Source organism: Notolepis coatsorum (assembly GCF_963971535.1).
Source record: "Notolepis coatsorum genome assembly, chromosome: 10".
NCBI classification, from domain to species: Eukaryota; Metazoa; Chordata; class Actinopteri; order Aulopiformes; family Paralepididae; genus Notolepis; species Notolepis coatsorum.
In genome coordinates this window covers 102,384,100-102,404,008 of record NC_140174.1, presented here as the reverse complement: position 1 = coordinate 102,404,008, position 19,909 = coordinate 102,384,100, and the positions used below count along the sequence as shown (strand labels likewise).

The window sequence follows — 19,909 nt, the reverse complement described above, 5'->3', positions numbered from 1 at the left end:
CTCCTCTCGTGGGTTCTCCCCTTTCCTTTCACTTTTATTGTATTTGGTTTGAGAAAGCATTTTGACTTGGTCATACAGCATGCATTCCGTCCGTAACTGATCTCGGGACCATGCTGCGCATTTGGCTGCAAGACGGTTACCCCCTGGTACTCCTATGAACAATTTTTCAAGTAGTAAGCCTGATCCTTGCACAGGTCCTCCACGTATGACTGATTCCGCTGCAACAGTGAGAGACACACTCCCGTCTCTCACCTGTGGGATTAGTTTCTCCACCATATTTTCCCCTGGATCTTGACCGGGGGTTCTCACTTCTATTTCCATCATCTGGGCCATAGATGCCCCTTCGGGGATCTCCAGTCCTTTGAGGTGTCGCAAAATGCGAGCGGCATCCGGGTCATCGTAGAGAGGTGACCCATGGAAAATCTGAGCACACTTATGGATATAAGCAGCCTGGGTCTCCCCTCGAAGCATTTCTGGGGCCAGTTTTTTGAGCACTTGGGTTTTGCTTAACAATTCTTGTGCTTTGTTGCTTTCTCCATATTGGGTGCTGTCACGCAGACTCCTGCCTGTATGTGAACTCTTTCCTCTCGGTCGGTAAATGTCTCCGGGAGATTGGGCTAGTATGGAGTGAGGGCTCACTTCCGGTCGGTGTTCCTCTGTGCTGTGTCTCAGGGCTCGGATTGGGCTTATGGACGGGGCCTCGTTCAACCAGTTTCTTTCTCTCCTGGCTATTTCAGCCATGGCCCTGTCTAGCTTGTACACCTGTTCACGTAGTATGTCATAGTCTGCATGTAAGTGTGCATGCTTGTATGGGTCTGTTACCCCAGGGTGAGACAACACTTTTTCAGCCACGGGTGACCGGGCTAAGGCCTGAGCCGTTCCCCATCTCACGGGATATGCTGGCATAATATCCCCTGTTTTCTTTCCTTCCAAGTCTCCTTCACTCTCTTCGGAGACGTCCTCCAATCCTGAGCTCCAGGTCAAGCCCGAGGGTGACTGAAAGGTGGTGCCTTTCAGAGTAGGCCCCTTGCCTATAGGTCTCAGTTTGACCGGTTTCGCTCTCTTGTTTCGAGGTCTAGGAGGTTTGCCCCTCGGGTACCGAACTCTCTCCCTAGATCTTGATCGAGATGAAGACTTGGAGGATGCTCTGGAGCTTGACCTATCCCGGTCTCCCTCCATTCCTGAGTCCTGATTTAGATCAGTATACTCCTGTTCGCTACTTGCTGGGTCGTCCCCTGAGTCCGGGGGACGGCCTAGAAGTCTATGGATACTCCTGGCCTGAGATCGCGCAGGTTCCGCCTTTTCAGGTTCGAACGGTACTGTCGGTCTCCTGGGTGTGGATGATCTCCCTCTCTCCGCTGCTCGGGAGGAGTTCTGGGAGTTGGACCTTTCTTTCCTGGGTACGGGTCCCGATCCCTTAGGGTTCGGAGGGGGAGTGAGAGGTACCAATGCAGGCTCATCGTCCTCGTCTTCCTCACCCTCCCCGGCTCTATCCACGGCCAGGGTTATTGACTCATGGTCCCTAGGTTCCATCATTAGACGGATCTCCGTGTGCCCTGCACTCCTTAGGCTTGAGATCGCGCTGATTATGGCTTTCCCCAACCATATGCCTCTTTGGCCATATCCTCGAGACCTGCCCCACATCAGGTTTATGGCTAGTCGGTAGGGCATGTCCTTAGTACCGTGGCCAGCATAGATTTCCCTTTTCTGCAGTAGTTCCTTTATACGGGACACCAGTCTGTCCCAGTTTATGTGTGAGGACTCTATCTCCTTGTATTGGTCTTGACTTAGTGTCACATGGACAATTTTCTCCGCGTGAAACACCTCATAATCACACTCTGTGATTACTGCCTTGCCTGGTTTCAGGGGCTTTTTGGTCCTTTTTTCCATTACCTGTTTCCTCAGGTTTCGGTAGTAAGAGCCTCCTGCCGTTACCATGCTTGTTTCCCATCTACCATAGTTCGTCAATGACGGTCCAGTGAAGGTGAGGATTGACCATGGTGTATCAGAGTTATCGGTCCAGACTGGGTGGTTAGTGACTGTTATGTTTGGTGATTGTCTGTGAGACCTTGTAGATGTCACTCTCACCCCTGAGTGTTCACCACGGGGAGATATATAGGTTGCTCTCGCTTGCCTCACTTCCTCGTGACCACGTGGTCCTGGGCTTATGCACTGCAGGGAGTGATCTCGCTCCTGCAGCTCCTTCAGCTCCTCCTCAAACTCCTCCATCTCCAGACGAGACTGCAGCAGCTCCTGTTTGGTGCTTCGCAGTTCGTCTCTGGTGGTGTGGAACTGCTCCATCCAGTGGGCACTCTCGTCCCTGCAGTCCTCTAGCTGCTGCTGCAGGGAGCGCACCGAGGTGTTCACACGCTGCCGCTCTGCCTCGATACCTGCCTGAGACTGGGACACCCGCTCCATGCTGCTCCTCAGCCTCTCCATGTTGGTGCTGTACTGCTCCCTGAGGGTCTCGGATCTCCCGGTCGTGCGTGGCCACCTCGTCCTTCAGCGCCCCCTTCAGGGCCGTGAGCTCCCGCTCCCGCTGCCTCAGCGTCTCCTGGAGCTGGAGGTTGTCATCCAGTTAGCATTCAGTTCACTCCTGGCTTGTCAGCCCATGTTCCAGTGAACACGCCGTTTTAGCTAGCGTCACGTAGCCTCGGGCTAGGTAGCCATCCAGGGAACATTCAGTGAACGGTCGTCTTGGCTGCGTGTCACGTAGTCTCCCCTCCTCACAAACAGTATCTTTGGGCTAGGGGAGCCATCGCCTTTCTGTGAACGGTCGTTTTGACTTCGCTTCACATCCAGTCTCCCCTCCTTACAAACAGTGTCTTTGGGCTAGGGAGCCCTCGCCTTTCTGTGAACGGCCGTTTTGGCTTCGCTTCACATCCAGTCTCCCCTCCTTACAAACAGTGTCTTTGGGCTAGGGAGCCCTCGCCTTTCTGTGAACGGCCGTTTTGGCTTCGCTTCACATCCAGTCTCCCCTCCTTACAAACAGTGTCTTTGGGCTAGGGAGCCCTCGCCTTTCTGTGAACGGCCGTTTTGGCTTCGCTTCACATCCAGTCTCCCCTCCTTACAAACAGTGTCTTTGGGCTAGGGAGCCCTCGCCTTTCTGTGAACGGCCGTTTTGGCTTCGCTTCACATCCAGTCTCCCCTCCTTACAAACAGTGTCTCAGGGCTAGGGAGCCCTCGCCTTTCTGTGAACGGTCGTTTTGACTTCGCTTCACATCCAGCTCCCCCTCCTTACAAACAGTGTCTCAGGGCTAGGGAGCCCTCGCCTTTCTGTGAACGGTCGTTTTGACTTCGCTTCACATCCAGTCTCCCCTCCTTACAAACAGTGTCTTTGGGCTAGGGAGCCCTCGCCTTTCTGTGAACGGCCGTTTTGGCTTCGCTTCACATCCAGTCTCCCCTCCTTACAAACAGTGTCTTTGGGCTAGGGAGCCCTCGCCTTTCTGTGAACGGCCGTTTTGGCTTCGCTTCACATCCAGTCTCCCCTCCTTACAAACAGTGTCTCAGGGCTAGGGAGCCCTCGCCTTTCTGTGAACGGTCGTTTTGACTTCGCTTCACATCCAGCTCCCCCTCCTTACAAACAGTGTCTCAGGGCTAGGGAGCCCTCGCCTTTCTGTGAACGGTCGTTTTGACTTCGCTTCACATCCAGCTCCCCCTCCTTACAAACAGTGTCTTTGGGCTAGGGAGCCCTCGCCTTGGGTAGGGCCAGTTCGCTTCCTGTGGGCAAAGCACGAAATTATGCTGCACTTGTAACTCCCCCCAGAGCTCTATAAACATTATGTTACCCTTTAGTTGTGAGTAAACGTTGCTTTAATCACCAAGATAGAGCTTTCTATTCATTTGTGATATCCCCGAGTAGAGCCTTCCACTCGAGTCGCCAGTAGAGCTTTCTACTTTAATTTTAGCCAAATCTGTGATTTAATTTTACTCCAGAGGCTTTTGACAGTAGTCCTGTCTTCTTCGGCCGTTTAGCACCTATTTTGGTTAGTATAAATGCACATCGCCAGGGACGCCATGTTGAGCACCGGTCGTAAACCGAGGTCAGATTGATTATCCCATAACTCTTTAGTCCGAATCCCAGCTTCAAGCAGCGTCCCGCGAAGCGTGAGACCTCTTGGATCTCTATTTGTCTATAACGTTCAGGGCTTAAACTCAGCAGACCTCGGCTCACACACAGGAACCCCCCGTCCCCTCCAGTAATACAGTTGATTAAATGGAGTTGCGGGGTATATTTTTTATTCTATTTGCACTGGGAAGGACTCTCTTTTCTTAGATGAGGTCCATTTTCCCTATCCTATGTACACGTATTATCATTATATGGCTTTACTTGATAATCCCATTATACAGAATTCACCTTTAGTCCTTAATGCATAATCATAAGTCTCCTTTTACTCCGTAGGGATAAAGCCTATAGTTATAGTTATATCCCCATTATACAGAATGCACCTTTAGTCCTTAATGCATAATCATAAGTCTCCTTTTACTCCGTAGGGATAAAGCCTATAGTTATAGTTATATCCCCATTATACAGAATGCACCTTTAGTCCTTAATGCATAATCATAAGTCTCCTTTTACTCCGTAGGGATAAAGCCTATAGTCATAGTTATATCCCCATTATACAGAATGCACCTTTAGTCCTTAATGCATAATCATAAGTCTCCTTTTACTCCGTAGGGATAAAGCCTATAGTCATAGTTATATCCCCATTATACAGAATGCACCTTTAGTCCTTAATGCATAATCATAAGTCTCCTTTTACTCCGTAGGGATAAAGCCTATAGTTATAGTTATATCCCCATTATACAGAATGCACCTTTAGTCCTTAATGCATAATCATAAGTCTCCTTTTACTCCGTAGGGATAAAGCCTATAGTCATAGTTATATCCCCATTATACAGAATGCACCTTTAGTCCTTAATGTATAATCATAGGTCTCCTTTTACTCTACACGTATTAAAGCCATACTTCTATTTTGCCTTAATGCATAATCATATGTCTCCTTTTACTCTACACGTATTAAAGCCATACTTCTATTTTGCCTTAATGCATAATCATATGTCTCCTTTTACTTTACACGTATTAAAGCCATACTTCTATTTTGCCTTAATGCATAATCATATGTCTCCTTTTACTTTACACGTATTAAAGCCATACTTCTATTTTGCCTTAATGCATAATCATATGTCTCCTTTTACTTTACACGTATTAAAGCCATACTTCTATTTTGCCTTAATGCATAATCATATGTCTCCTTTTACTTTACACGTATTAAAGCCATACTTCTATTTTGCCTTAATGCATAATCATATGTCTCCTTTTACTTTACACGTATTAAAGCCATACTTCTATTTTGCCTTATTAATCAAAAATGCATGGGGTGAAGTTACAAGGCTAAACACATTTCATGCTTACCCGGTCGTCCGGTCGTCTGGACAGAAGAAAGGATACGAATCATATTTATAAAGAGGTAATTTTAATTAGAAAAAGCTAGTTACAAAAAGATACTGAAGTGGAAAGCACCCAATTCAGTTTAAAATAAGCACAGAACAAAACATCTCATCATGGACGGCTTTTGCCCCGTGTCAAACACCATTCTGCTTCTCTCCCCAAAAAGTCTCTAAGCATCTGCTTCCTCTCTCTCCAGCTCAGTGTAAAAATTTCCCCCTGCTCTCGCCAGTTGGCCCTTTTTATAAGGTCCGTCACGTCACGCCATCGTCAGTACATAGCTCCAATCACCGTACATTACGTGTCATATCCCTCCTTCAGTTATTTGTTACTTTGCAGTTACATATCAAATCAAGTAATTTATAAGAATACAATGCCCCTCTGACTAGCGCCCCCCCTTCTTGGCCTTGCATTCCAGCCGGTCACTTCTCTACTGCATGGGGCCTCTTTCGTTCTGAGACGAGGGCGAGGCAGACTTCCGTAATATATCTTACATAGCCCACCACATACATATACAGAGATATACAGGTACAATACAGTACTCGGTGTACTATATTACATTAGTTTACATTACATTATAGTCATTATAGTCTGCTCTCCTCTCCTTCCTCTTCTGATTCAAGACTTCAACCAGCAACCCTCCCCGTCTGAAAGGGTTTAACATTACACAGCTCTTTCTCCTCCGTCCCTGTCTCTCTCCTCCCCAGAGGCCCACATTCTGTTGGTTCACTCCCTTTTCACAGCTTTTCACAGACATTTTCTATGGAGACATTTAAAGGCTCAGTTCCATTTTTTATAAGAGAGAGTTCAGTTCCAAGATTTATACTGGTCATATGGGAACGACCCAGGATGTCATTGTCAAAAAGTGTCACTTGTTCTGTGGCACTTCTCACCCACTCTGTCATTCTGGGCGGTCATTGTCCATCATCAACTGAATAATGAAGCATATAATTACATGTGAAAAAAGGTATATACGGTCATATAGGAATGACCCAGGATGTCATTGTCAAAAGTGTCACTTGTTCTGTGGCACGTCTCAGGTCTCAAATTCATTCCATCGTGGGCCAAGTTTTCATTTTAACTATACATTGCACCAGGTGAGTTAGTTGAAGAGGTGAGCCAATTAGTGAAATCATCAGCTGGTGTTTAGGCAAGGCTGGAATGAAACCAAGCATACACTCTGCCCACAATGGAATGTGTTCTGCGATAGACAATGCTGAAGACAGACAGAAGACAGAATACTGGAGTACCCTGGATAATATCACAATATTAGCCACAGCATAATGCGGATCTGACTGTCTATTCTTCTGATAGCAGGTGTTTAATCAAAGATCCCTGCTTTCTAGTGTTGCACAAGGACCAATCAGCATGGGTATGGGCGGGTTCATTTTCCATTGATGGGGATTTGATTGGCTGTTTACCTGCGGTCGCAGGATTAATAACGTTAACGTTAGTTCGGCCAGATAAACAATTAAAATATACTAATTAAATGGTTGGACCTGTGAGATTTGTACTTTGTACTTTGTAGGTCTGCATTTTAAATGTAAGGAGTAAAAAGTATGTATTTTCTCTCTGAAATGTAATGGAGTAAAAGTACAAAGTATACAAACCTAATAATACTCGAGTAAAGTACAAATCCCCCAAAACAGTACTTAAGTATTGTAACAAAGTACAATTACTCAAGTACTTTACACCCCTGCCCGTAGGTGATGTGAAGAAGATCGTGGAGATGGTCATCAGCGACGACAGCGAGCCCGAGGACAGCGAGAGCCTCATGGTGGGCCTGGTCAAGACGACGGGAGGGAGCAGGATCCTCCGCAGCTCCGACACCGTAACCATAGTGATACTGGCCAACGACAACGTGGCCGGAGTGGTGGGCTTCCACCCAGCCTCACGCTCCACCATCGCCAGAGAGGGTGGGTGTCCACTCCTGTTACTGTGTGTGCGTGTGTGTGTGTGTGGATCGATATGGTATACAGCATTATTGCACATGCTACCATACAGAGTCATATGCAGGTGTATAAGTAGGTACAGTATATAGGAGGATCACATGCAGGTACTGTATATAATCACGTATTAGACATGCACATGTATAGTTGTCACTGAAGACTTGCCCCTAGCTGTCTTCACGTTCCCCCCTGTGGCTGGTGACTAGAGGGCATGTTACAGCCGTAGTGACCGCACGGGGTGACAGGTGCTACATGTGTCATTATGTATGCATGACAGAGAGGCTGAATCCTTACACCACCTACTAATGGAATGAGACCACGACTCACCTGTACTGTACAGTTCAATTTACAATCTGCACCTGATGTATCCAGCTTGTGATGTATTATCACTTATCTGTGCACAAAGTAAATTCTCATACTTGAGCATACATACATGTCAGGCACACATTCTCACACACTTAAAGGTGCTGTAAGTGGTATTCTATTGTTCAAATAAGTGGTCTACAGTACAATGATGAATTAATAGCTCTCCATTCTGACAGCCGTCACTGATATAGTGTGTGTTTGGGGTCTCCCATTCCCTATGCTCTGGGACACAAAATACATATTCTGGTATTATCCAAAAATTATCTGACAAAAATAAGAAATAAAACCTAGTTTTAAGCAAATTATGTGCTTGAAACAAGTCAAATAATCTGCCAGTACAGTAAGCTAATTTGGCTTGGCAAGATTTCTTGAAATAAGTAAAAATATATAGGGTTGGGAAGTGGGAAGGGATACCAGACCATGTATTTAGTTTTTACTGCAGAGCAGAGAGACCCATGTTACTGACCAAACACTCTACTATAGTAGTGATGGCTGTCAGAATGTGGAGCTATTTAACACTTATTTTACCCAAAGAAAACACCACTTACAGCATATTTAAGGGTTAAATTGTGCTCCATATACAGGTGTACAACACTATTGTACTTCTACGTATATTTTTTGCATTGCGTGGAATTTACTGAGATCATGTTAATTCAATGAGAAGGAAACAGGAGTGCTGAGACAGAGATACCGTGCTGAGGGATGGGTCTGAGTCTAGCATGGAGAGCTGTGGAGTTATACTTTGTAACTTTGTAATATATATATATATATTTTTTTTTACAACAGGTGAGAAGCTGAATCTTGTAGTGCTGAGGACAGCTCCAGGTCTGGGTAATGTCACAGTGGACTGGACTGTCCAGGGCCCCCTGGTGGACAGGACCTTCACTTACACCTCTGGAACGCTTTTCTTCACACAGGTACACCACAGGAGAGAATAGAGCTCTGCATGGCTTGAGTTTGGAGTTTGCTTCTAGTTAAATAGAACAGATGCACAGTGGGGTAGATTGTAGTACAGATCAGCACCTTGCCTGGTTGGTTGCGCTGGTTTCTTTGGTGCTTCTAAAGGCTGTTTGTGTCAAGGGGGCATGCCAAATACCTTGAGAAATGTCAAAGGGTATTGATATTTTCAGCTATATATTTTTTATTTATTATATATTTGTATTTCTATTTATTTATGTATATTTATTTATTTATAGGGTTTTTTTTATATATATATATATTTTTTTTTTATATATATATTATTTTTGGTAAATGGTAAATGGACTGAATTTATATAGTGCTTTTATCCAAACCCTCACATTCAACCATTCACTCTCACATTCACGCACCGACGGCGGAGGCGACCATGCAAGTTGCCAACCTGCTCATCGGGAGCAGTTAGGGGTTAAGTGTCTTGCTCAAGGACACTTCGACATGCTGCCGAGAGGAGAGCTGGAATCGAACCGGGAACCTTCTGATTAACAGACAACCACTGTCGCCCGCTAACAGACCCTACAGACCTTTTATGACTTGTATTTTCACTTACAGGGACAGCTGAACGGTACCATAGTCCTGCAGTTACTTGATGATGCCACACCAGAGGACAAAGATGAATACAAAGTGTTCCTGTCCAACATACTCACCTCTGGTAATGTACCCTGTCTCTTTTTATCAACACTCAGTACATATGAGCACCTTGCCATTGGTGCTGTAAAAGCCAAGTACTTCACAAGAAATCCAACCCAATTAAGAACTAATACATTCAACTTTCTATTAATATTGCATTAGTATTTAACAGGCGTCTATTCCTCGTCCATTCCCCCCGGCTGTCCCCCCGTACAGGTGTCCTGGTGACGGGTCATGCGGCGCTGGACGATCAGGGCAGTGAGGCGGTGGTTACCGTGGCAACCAGTGATGAGCCCTACGGGATACTGAGCATCGCCCCGTCCTCCGTCAGGGTGACCACGGAGGAGCGGGACAGGACCGTCAACATCTACGTCAACAGGGAGTTCGGTGCCTCAGGTCAGTGGGCCTGCTGTGGACACAGGGGACAATGGCGACTGCTACGCTTTTCATTACGCTGGAAGTATCAATAAATCAATCTATCAGATTTATTTATATAGCACATTTTACATGACACAAGCCAAACAAAATGCTTTACAAAGGCAGGTAGGGGGACAGACAGGTCATACAACATGGAACAGACAAGAAAATTGCACATCCGAAACCCGTCTAATCTTTCGCCGTCGACTAAAGACGCACTTCTTCAACCATTATCTAAAAAAAATAAAAATAAAAAATTAATTAATTAAAAAAAATCGAACCCTAACTAACCTTACTGTCATGCACTTGTCCTAATAAACTAACCTACACTGTAGCACTCAACACTTTGATTAACATTGTTACATAGCTGATAGAGTTGTGCCCTTCCTGATGATTTGTCGTACATAACTTGTAAGTCGCTTTTTAGGGATGCTCGATATTGGCTTTTTTAGCGATACCGATATACCGATATTGTCCAACTCCTAATTTCCGATACTGATATCAACCGATATCAACCGATACCGATATATGCAGGGTTTCCCCCCCCAAAAAAACTGAATAATTTCAGGTCATTAACATTACATATCTCTTGTTGTGAAATTAACACAACATTGTGCATACTTTTGACAATAAATAAAATCTGAATTTGTTCTTACTTGCTTGCCTGGGACCCTGGGTAAATAAAGGTTATAGAAATGTAAAAAAATAAAAAGAAATGTAAACCGATACCGATATTTTCCAATATCACATTTGAATGCCAATATCGGTAGGGCGATAATATCGGACATCCCTAGTTGCTTTGCATAAAAGCGTCAGCTAAATGACTAAATCTAAATGTAAGTCACCCCTGATTGGCCGATCTAAGGGTCCTAGTACAAGAGTAGGGGGTGAGTAGGTCAGACATGTAGGAAGGGGCTTTGCCATTGAGTGCTTTGTAAATTAAAAGTACATTTGTTTCCTTTTACATTCATAGACTTTTCATCACTTTTGTCACTTAATAAACAAAGAGTTGAGTACTAGATACTACTAGTACTAGATAATCAATGTACTATCTACTGTAAATATGATCCTTTTATGCCTGTTTCTAACCCCTGATTTCACCCCACCATTTTAAATACACAGACACATTGTGTTGTAGGTCTCTGAGACCTACAACAGCCTGCTGCATCTTAAACGATATCCCATCTAAATCACATCTCCGTTCAGGTGCGGTGAACATCAGCTACGAGGTGTTGGCGGGTTCCCTCCAGGACCCGTCCCAGGTGGAAGCTGCCCTGGCCGAACCGGGAAAGGACTTTGTCTCCGGGAGCGGCTCTGTGATCCTGCAGGACGGCCAGACCTCCGTCGCCATCCCTGTCACCATACTGGACGTAAGGACTTCACGGTGTGACGGGGGTCCTCCATGTTAGCAAGGACCAAAGACTCTTCTCCGGACGCGGCCCGGTCTCGAGCCCGGGGTCCGGTCCTTGCCAGCATGAAAGGCAGCAGCACTTCTTTATGCATTGCTTTTATTTAGTCAGCAACCTGCTAATAGCCTTTTATAGATTTGAATGCCATAAATCTATTATAATCAATAAGAAATCTATTACAATCTTTTATTTGATTGATTTGATTAAGACGGGGAGGACGCAACCCTCTTTGCGCCGCCCCTGTGCCTCAAATAGATTCGTTATCAGCTCTATCTTTAATCTTTCAAAATGTTCAGTTGCTATCGCTATCAGCTCTATCTTTAATCTTTCAAAATGTTCAGTTGCTATTGCATGCACTCATCTGTGTTTCACTACACACATGAGTGCATGCTTACCAACTGTCCGTCTGCAACACTACTATCACCGACATCTAAGAAGGGAGATCCCCCCTTGAATGGCCCTTCTAAGGTTTCTCTCCTCCACACTGCCTGTGGAGCTTTTTTCCCTATTGTTAGGTTTTAGTGAGTTTTTCCTTACCTTCGCGTGGGGTATGTCTGGGAGTGCTTGCATTCTTTCATTTATTTGCATTTATTTTAAATTTGTTGGACCTTATGGTGTTCTTGTTCTGTTCTTGACTTATTGTTATGTTTCTTCTTGACTTGTTTAAAGAAGACATGTACGGCCCATGGGGACATTAATGTGTGTTGTCGGGCCTTACAAATACATTTGATTTGATTTGAATTACATTTCTTTCATAGATTTTAATGACATAAATCTATTACCCAGTTTCCAGGATGCCTATGTCTATTTTGTGTCTACACCACTGCTGTGACACACTTTGGGCTGCAATTACTATATTAAAGGTGCTATACAAATAAGGTTTATTATTATTAAAGTTGATTACAGATCGCTCTTGGTCTGGTCAAAGTGTAGTGTTTCCACCAGAGGGTTGAGTTTAATTCTTGTGTGTTCAAGTACTTGACTGTATCAGTGTACAGTACATGCAGGTCTTTGCAGAGCAACACAAGTTTGCTGTTGATTTAGTCGTTACTCAAGCCAGCCGAGTCTATTCCAGTTTACTTATTAAGAAAAGTCCCGCCTGGGGGCGGATACAGTTACAAGTCGCACATTAAATCTGTGTTTTTTGTTGATTTATTTCTCCATTTTCCTAGGATGACATCCCAGAGTTGCGAGAGTTTTTCTTGGTCAACATAACGTCAGCTGTACTTATTACCACCCTTGCCACTGCTCCTAGACTAGGTATGGTATCCTGTGGTCACTTCTACACCACAGCTCTATTTATCTGCTTTGTGTTTTCATAATCTTCTATTGTAATGCCTATTGTCTCTTCTTTTCTAAATCCTCCTCTAATTTCTCACCCCTTCTGTGTGATGAGTAGAGGTTGTGTATTGCACACTGCCAGGTAATGTAGACACTCATACAATCACACACGTGCCTGAAATGTTGCATAGGTATAAGTTCAAGTTCAAGTTTTGTTTTATTTGTCACGTATAAAGTACATGTACATTACAGTGAAATGCTTGGTTCTGTATGAGCCCCCTTAAAATGTGCTTCATGGGGAGCTCCAGTAGCTCACCGCATATCTCGGCGCTATTTCTGCGTCGGGGAAAACCGTGCTGCGTCACGGATCTGGTGGACACGAGTTCGATTCCCGGACCCGCCGTCATTTATCAGAATGTCTTCCCCTGCTCTATATCCCGTTTCAACCTGTTTCTGTCGGTCATGCTTGACCAGAAAAGCGATAAACGCTAAAAAAGAAAGTTAAAAAAAAAATTTGCTTCATACAGTAAAAAGAATAAGAGAGTAAAAAGACCAAACACTATACAAAATATACAATGTACAAACTAAAGTACAAAATGCAAACAATGAGGTACAAAATGCAAAAAAGAAAAATGCTAAATGCAAAAATGAGGTATGGATGTAGTGCAAATCTATATGTAAAAAATAAAAGATAAAAGATGGCGTAGTGTTAAAAGTGTTTAAAGTGTCTAAAGTGAATGTTAAAGTGGAGTGTTTGTTTAAAGTGAGTGTGTGCATGTGGATGTGTGTGCAATGAATGTAGATGGATGGGTTAGTGTTGCATAGAGTAAATGTAGACACTCAATCACACACGTGCCTGAAATGCAGCAAAGGCATAATATGTTCATACTTCTTCACTGTACATCCTCCTACAGCATTATAACTGGATGTCATCACAATGAATCATAAACGGTCTTAGTTACTGCTACATATACTTAGCCACAGCCCAAATAATGAAGGGTAACTTTAGAAAGTGATGAGTAGACAGAATAACGGAGGCACCACCGGAGCCTGGAGTCTCTCAAGAGCACCATGCTATAGAACCCACTGCTCGGAGTCACACAGCAAAACAGACAGCCTTTCTCTTGGCAGCAGTCATTATGTGGCTTGGATAGTAAGATTGATGCCTTCCATGATTGAGGAACCCTGGGGATTTGCTGGGAGCTGAATAGCACCGTGCGGTGATGAGAGAGATAGCCAAGCTAAACCCTGTAGCTGGCCTCCCATGTTTTGGCCGAAGCCGAGGGGGAGAACTTCAGCTTATTCAGGGGCTCATAAATCAGTCCACACGTAGAGACTTGGCCGTTCAGCCTCCCAAGCCACTTATAGGACATGTTGCTTACTGTAGTTATAATCCTCAGTCTAAATGTGCCGTGACAGAACTTAGAGCCTCACTACACAGTTTCCTCTCCCACAGCTTTTGCTGTTGGTGCTTGTGCTGTAGTTGGAAGAAATGATGATGGTTGCTCACTTTTTCTTGGTGGGGGGCACAGCCACAACATATTGGTCAAATAAGTGAGTACATTTTGCCTGGACAGAAGGGTGCGACCATCATCAAGGTAGCCTACGGATAGTCTGCACCTTTGCTAGGTGTGCGTTCTTCTCTCTGTACCGTAGTCATAATGCTGACATTAATGCTATGGCTGAGCCTAAAGCATTCATGGTGAACAGTGTTAACATCCCTGATGACCTAAAGGTGGTGGACGTCTATTCGTCTTAGTATTTTCAATCTTTCTTCCCAGACACGCAGGGCTTGGTGGCTGAGGTCAGTATCGGTGCCAACGATGGAATCAGAGGAGTGATTGAATGGACAAACACCATGTAAGGAAAAACACTTTACTCTCCAACCATCCTTCCTCTGCACTCTCACTTAAGCAGTGGTTGAATCAGTCACTGTCTTCCCCTCTCAATATTATTATTATTATTATTATTATTATTATTATTATTATTATTATTATTATTATTATTATTATTATTATTATTATTATTATTATTATTATTATTATTATTATTATTATGTTATTACCGGTATTATCATTATTATAAGATTTGCTGAGCTGCTGTTTTTCAGCAATTCCCTGCTTCACATTCACACCTGGGAGCTGTCCAGTACAACCACAGTCTTTCACTGTTGGCCACAGAACAGTTCCATGGGAGCAGTTAGGGGTTATATGCCTTGCTCAAGGGCACTTCAACAGTGGATGTAGTGGGAGGCTAGAGTTTTATTCATTCATTTGGGGATCGAATCGGCAAGCTTTTGGTCACAAGCCCACTTTTCTAACGTTTAGGCCTCCGCTGCACCTCTTGATGTCCAGACATCTTAGTGCCCAATGTGTTTTATGTTTCAGCGCTGTGTTCCACAGCAGATGTTTTTGGGTACGTAGGTTTGAGATGAACGAGACAATGTGTTTTATGTCTCATTACTATGTTCCACATCAGATATGTGTGAGGATTTAGGTTTGAGATGAACAAGATTGTGACGAACTACTGTTTCAGTGTTCTACAGCAGATATGTGGCGCTATCATGCCAGTTAGGGTACCTTGTGTATACTGCACCTTGTGTATACTGCACCTTGTGTATACTGTTTACTTTTACTCTTACATTTACATTTACATTTACATTTATAGTCATTTAGCTGACGCTTTTATCCAAAGCGACTTACAAGTTCTGTACGGCAAGTCATCAGGAAGGGTACGTGTTGCGTGTTACAGTGTAGGTTAGTTTATTAGGACAAGTGCATGACAGTAAGGCTAGTTAGGGTTAGATTTTAAATTTTTTATTATTATTATTTTTTTAAATTATTATTTCAGATAATGGTTGAAGAAGTGCGTCTTTAGTCGACAGCGAAAGATTGGACGGGTTTCGGCTGTCCTAACTGGGGTGGGTAGGTCATTCCACCATTGTGGGGCAAGGACTGAGTTGAGTGAGGAGTTGATGGTTGCAGTTAGGAATGTGAGGATGTCTGGTGCTATGGTCTGGAGGAGTGGGGAGGGTAGCTGGTCCAGCTGGCATGTAGTCGGACGGTTCGACGTTACCAGTGTCAGGGTCTCGGCTTCTGTAATGGGAGAGAAAGATGACAGAGTGAAGGATGAGGTTCTCGATTCAGTATTTGGAATCGGTGGGGGTTGGGTGAAGGAGCTGCGGATGTTCTCCACTTTTTCCTCAAAGAAGATTGCGAAGTCTTCGGCAGAGAAAGATGAGGGAGGAGGGGGTGGGGGGGGAGTGAGGAGGGAGGACATGGTAGCATGCAGTTTGCGAAGATTCTTGGCAGAGGCCTCGATCCTATGGTGAAAGAAAGAAGCTTTGGCATTAGTAATGGTTTTGGAGAATGTTAACAAGAGGTTGTGATATGTGTCGATGTCAGCAGTGAGGCGTGACTTTCTATACTTCCTCTCAGCCGCTCTCAGGACCTGTCTTTGTTCTCTCACTGCATCCGTCAGCCATGGACTGGGTGCAGTGTGCAGTCCCAGTCTTACTCATAGTATATATTCAGATTCAAATTCTTTATTGCCTATATGTATTGTAACGTATAATATAACCGATAGGGCATACAGACCCTCATCTGCACCTTTGATTACTTTTGTTTATTTTTCTCATTTTTATATTCAGAGTTAATTATATTGTTTACACTGTTTATTTTTTCACATTTCTATATTCAGATAACATTTTATGGCCTATATTTATGTCTTTCTACTATTACCATGCCCATACCTGTACCTCCGCTCCCCCCTCCCCCATGGCTGCTATCACGCCTGAATTTCTCCAAGGGAATCAATAAAGGAATATCTTATCTTATCTTATTTTATTTAGGTTTGAGATGAATGAGATAATGTGTTCTATGTGTCAGTGCTGTGTGCTCCTGTGTTCTACATCAGATATGTTTGGGTTTTGCAGGTTTGAGGTGAACGAGACGACGGGGGTCCTGACCCTGGTGGCCTACAGGAGCAAGGGGACGTATGGCAACGTCTCCCTCCTCTTCTACGCTCAGAACCTGGAGGCTCAGCAAGAACTGGACTACAACGCTAGCCAAACGGTCAGTATTTACCTGGTCAGTATTTAAAATCTGTATTTAATATCTAACCTGACATGTAAAGGTAATACGTTACATTTCTGCTGTCTCTCCAGATGCTTCATTTTGTGGATGGTGAGAGACATAAGTTTGTGGAGGTGCAGATCATTGACGACGTCATCCCAGAGGGAGCAGAGCGGTTCCAGCTGATCCTGTCTAAGCCCTCTCTGGGCCTGGAGCTGGGCACCAACACAACAGGTACACAGCAGAGTGTAGAGTCAGTCTGCAGTGACAGCCCACACAGTGTTCTTTGTTGTGGGGAGTATAACATCGCTGTGGCCCAAAGCATGAGGACCATGTTGTTCCATACTATCTTTTACTAGTATGCACTCTGCTACTTAGGAAACTACCTTGTAGGGATGTTCGATATTGGCTTTTTTACCGATACCGATATACCGATATTGTCCAACTCTTAATTTCCGATACCGATATCAACCGATATCAACCGATACCGATATATGCAGGGTTTCCCCCCCCCCAAAAAACGGAATAATTTCAGGTAATTAACATTACATATCTCTTGTCGTGGAATTAACACAACATTATGCATACTTTTGACAATAAAAAAAATCAGAATGTGTTCTTACTTGCTTGCCTGGGTAAATCAAGGTTAAATAAATAAAAGAAACATTTAAAATAAATACAAATTTGCATACCAATAATTTCCAATGTCACATTTTAATGCCAATATCGGCCGATAATATCGGTAGGCCATCCCTACTACCTTGTCTATATTACTACCTACCTACTCTGCTAATATGGCTTTACTACTATGCACTCAAGACTGTAGCACTCAAGTTCGACACTGTTTTTTTTTTTAACAAGGTTTTGTTATTTGAATATTCAGATTTTACAGGCGGTCCCACATGGGCCAAAAGAAAAGTAAAGTAATGCCATCCCTCCCTCCCCTCCCCCCACCCCTATACCAGACAAAATCATTCTAAAATACCTTAAATCATTTATTAATCATTGTTTTTCCTTTTAGCTTTTAAATCACCAGACAGCAGTCACATAATCATCTCTTGTATTCTGTAGATAGAGAAAAAGAAAAGTAAGAACATAAAAGAATAACAAGCTGAGAGACTAGGAAGGCCAGTCAGATCGCCTCTGTCACATTATCCGCTTCCATACCCTCAAAGAAAGTTAGGAAAGGATCCCAAATATTGTGGAATTTTTCGGTACAACCTCTGACAGTATACCTGATCTTCTCCAGTTTAATATGATACATGACCTCTCTCATCCAGTGGCCGTAGACAGGTGAACCTGGGTCCTTCCATTTGAACAGTATTAGCCTTCTGGCCAAGAGTGAACAGAAGGCCAGCATTCTAGATTCCCACCATCTAAAGTGGATGTCCGTTGGGGCCACTCCGAATAATGCAATATATGGTGATGGCTCCACTTCCTTTCCAAATATCTTAGAGAAGGTGTCAAAGATGGTCTGCCAATAGGTGTGCAACTTTGGGCACGTCCAGAACATGTGGAGCAGAGTGGCTGGAGCCTGTCTGCAGCGGTCACATAGAGGGGATATATTTTAGAGAGCCTGTCTTTAGACCAATGCAGTCGGTGTACAATTTTAAATTGGATAACCGCATGTTTAAGGCAAATGGAAGAGGAGAAAATCCCCTGTATTATTTTGTCCCATGTGTCCTCTGCGATTGGTTCACCTAAGTCAGTCTCCCATCTGCCCCTGAGGAGATCTAAAGGTGTCGAGTTGCTTCTATTAAGTAGTTCATAGATTCTGCTTATAGCCTGTTTCTGGATCAGTTTACAGTTCAAGATTGAGTCTAAAAGGGAGGCAGGAGGACACACTGGGTAGCAGTCCGAGTTCGAAGTTACGAAGCTCCGGAGTTGCAAGTATCTATAGAAGTGTGACCTAGGGATCTTGTATTTCTGTACCAGCTGTTCAAAGGAGGCAAAGTTGCCGTCTATATAGAGGTCAGACAGCGTACTCACTCCACTCCCAGCCCAACTGTCAAAGGCCCTATCCATCGTTGATGGGACAAACATGTGATTTCTTGTGATCGGAGCAGCCAGTGATAGTTCCCTGAGGGGAAAGGTTCTTCTAAATTGGTTCCACACTTTTATTGAATGGATGACAACTGGGTTCGAGGTAAAGTTAGATATGGGCTGTGTGAACGGGAGCTTCAAGTCAAGTCAAGTCAAGAGTTTTAATTGTCACGGCATACAGGTATACAATGAAATGCGGCTGGTCTTGCCCGCGACGATGTGCAATACAGTGGTACAACATATAATAGAATCCAATAAAATACAGTGGTACAACATATAAATAGAATCCAATAAAACAGTGCAATAAACAGGTACATGGTGTGCCATCTCGGTATCTGTACATTAGTATTTACAGAGCATATAGGACATGCTAGGTAGCTTTAGTAGTGCAATACACTGTTCCTGATGCTATACTACTTTAAGTGGCCTTTCCTCTGGCCATAAGTGTGCGTGTGTGCGGCATGAGTGTTAAAGTGGCTGCTAGTGTGTGAGCGTGCTCAGCGTGCGTGTCGTGTATGTGCTTGTGTGTGGATAGTTCAGTTTCTGTGTCTCTCAATGTTCATTGTTCAAGGCTCTGATGGCCTGGGGGAAGAAGCTTAGCCTAAGCCTCTCCGTCCTAGTAGCTGGAGTTCGCAGGCGTCTGCCTGACCTCAGCAGCTGGAACAGGCTGTTATTGGGGTGGTGAGGGTCTTTCATTATCCTGCAGGCTCTGGATTTGCACCTCTTGTTGTATAGAGCCTGCAGGGGAGGTAGCGCAATACTCGTGGTACGCTCGGCTGAGCGCACCACACTCTGTAGGGCCTTCTTGTCCTGTGCCGTGCTGTTCCCATACCAGGCAGTGATGTTTCCGGTCAAGATGCTCTCTACAGCTCCTGAGTAGAAGGACTGGAGTATCTTCCCCGATACTCTGAACTTCCTTAACTGTCTCAGGTGGTAGAGGCGCTGCTTCGCTTTCTTTACTACTGTGTTTATGTGTGTTGACCATGTCAGGTCCTCTGAGATGTGGACCCCCAGGTACTTGAAGCTGCTCACCCTGTCCACGGTAGCCCCGTTAATCGTCAGTGGTGTGTGTGTCTCCTGCTGTCCTCTCCTATAATCCACGATCAGCTCCTTGGTTTTACCAATGTTCAGGAGCAGGCTGTTAGCTTAGCACATAACAAGGCAGATAGGGAGGTGGATTTAACCGACGCTCTCTCCAGCACTGTCCACCAGGGGGCTGTGTCCTCGCCCTTTACCCAGTATAGTAACGATCTTATGTTTGCTGCCCAGTAGTAGTAAATAAAGTTTGGAAGCGCCATCCCACCCATTACGCGGGGT

The 19,909-nt window shown here is 44.3% G+C and overlaps 1 protein-coding gene across 1 annotated transcript in view; it reads left to right on the top strand.

The window, feature by feature from the left end:
- Positions 1 to 19,909, top strand: part of LOC311235661 (adhesion G-protein coupled receptor V1-like) — a gene marked incomplete at both ends in the record, with an annotated part of 226,226 nt that overhangs the window by 118,509 nt on the left and 87,808 nt on the right. The window contains 9 exons of the mRNA XM_084323125.1: positions 7,156 to 7,365; positions 8,551 to 8,681; positions 9,292 to 9,391; positions 9,586 to 9,765; positions 10,993 to 11,156; positions 12,368 to 12,455; positions 14,258 to 14,336; positions 16,411 to 16,549; positions 16,642 to 16,783. Of these exons, the coding sequence (XP_084179251.1) occupies positions 7,156 to 7,365; positions 8,551 to 8,681; positions 9,292 to 9,391; positions 9,586 to 9,765; positions 10,993 to 11,156; positions 12,368 to 12,455; positions 14,258 to 14,336; positions 16,411 to 16,549; positions 16,642 to 16,783 (1,233 nt within the window). The remainder of the gene's footprint in view (positions 1 to 7,155; positions 7,366 to 8,550; positions 8,682 to 9,291; positions 9,392 to 9,585; positions 9,766 to 10,992; positions 11,157 to 12,367; positions 12,456 to 14,257; positions 14,337 to 16,410; positions 16,550 to 16,641; positions 16,784 to 19,909) is intronic.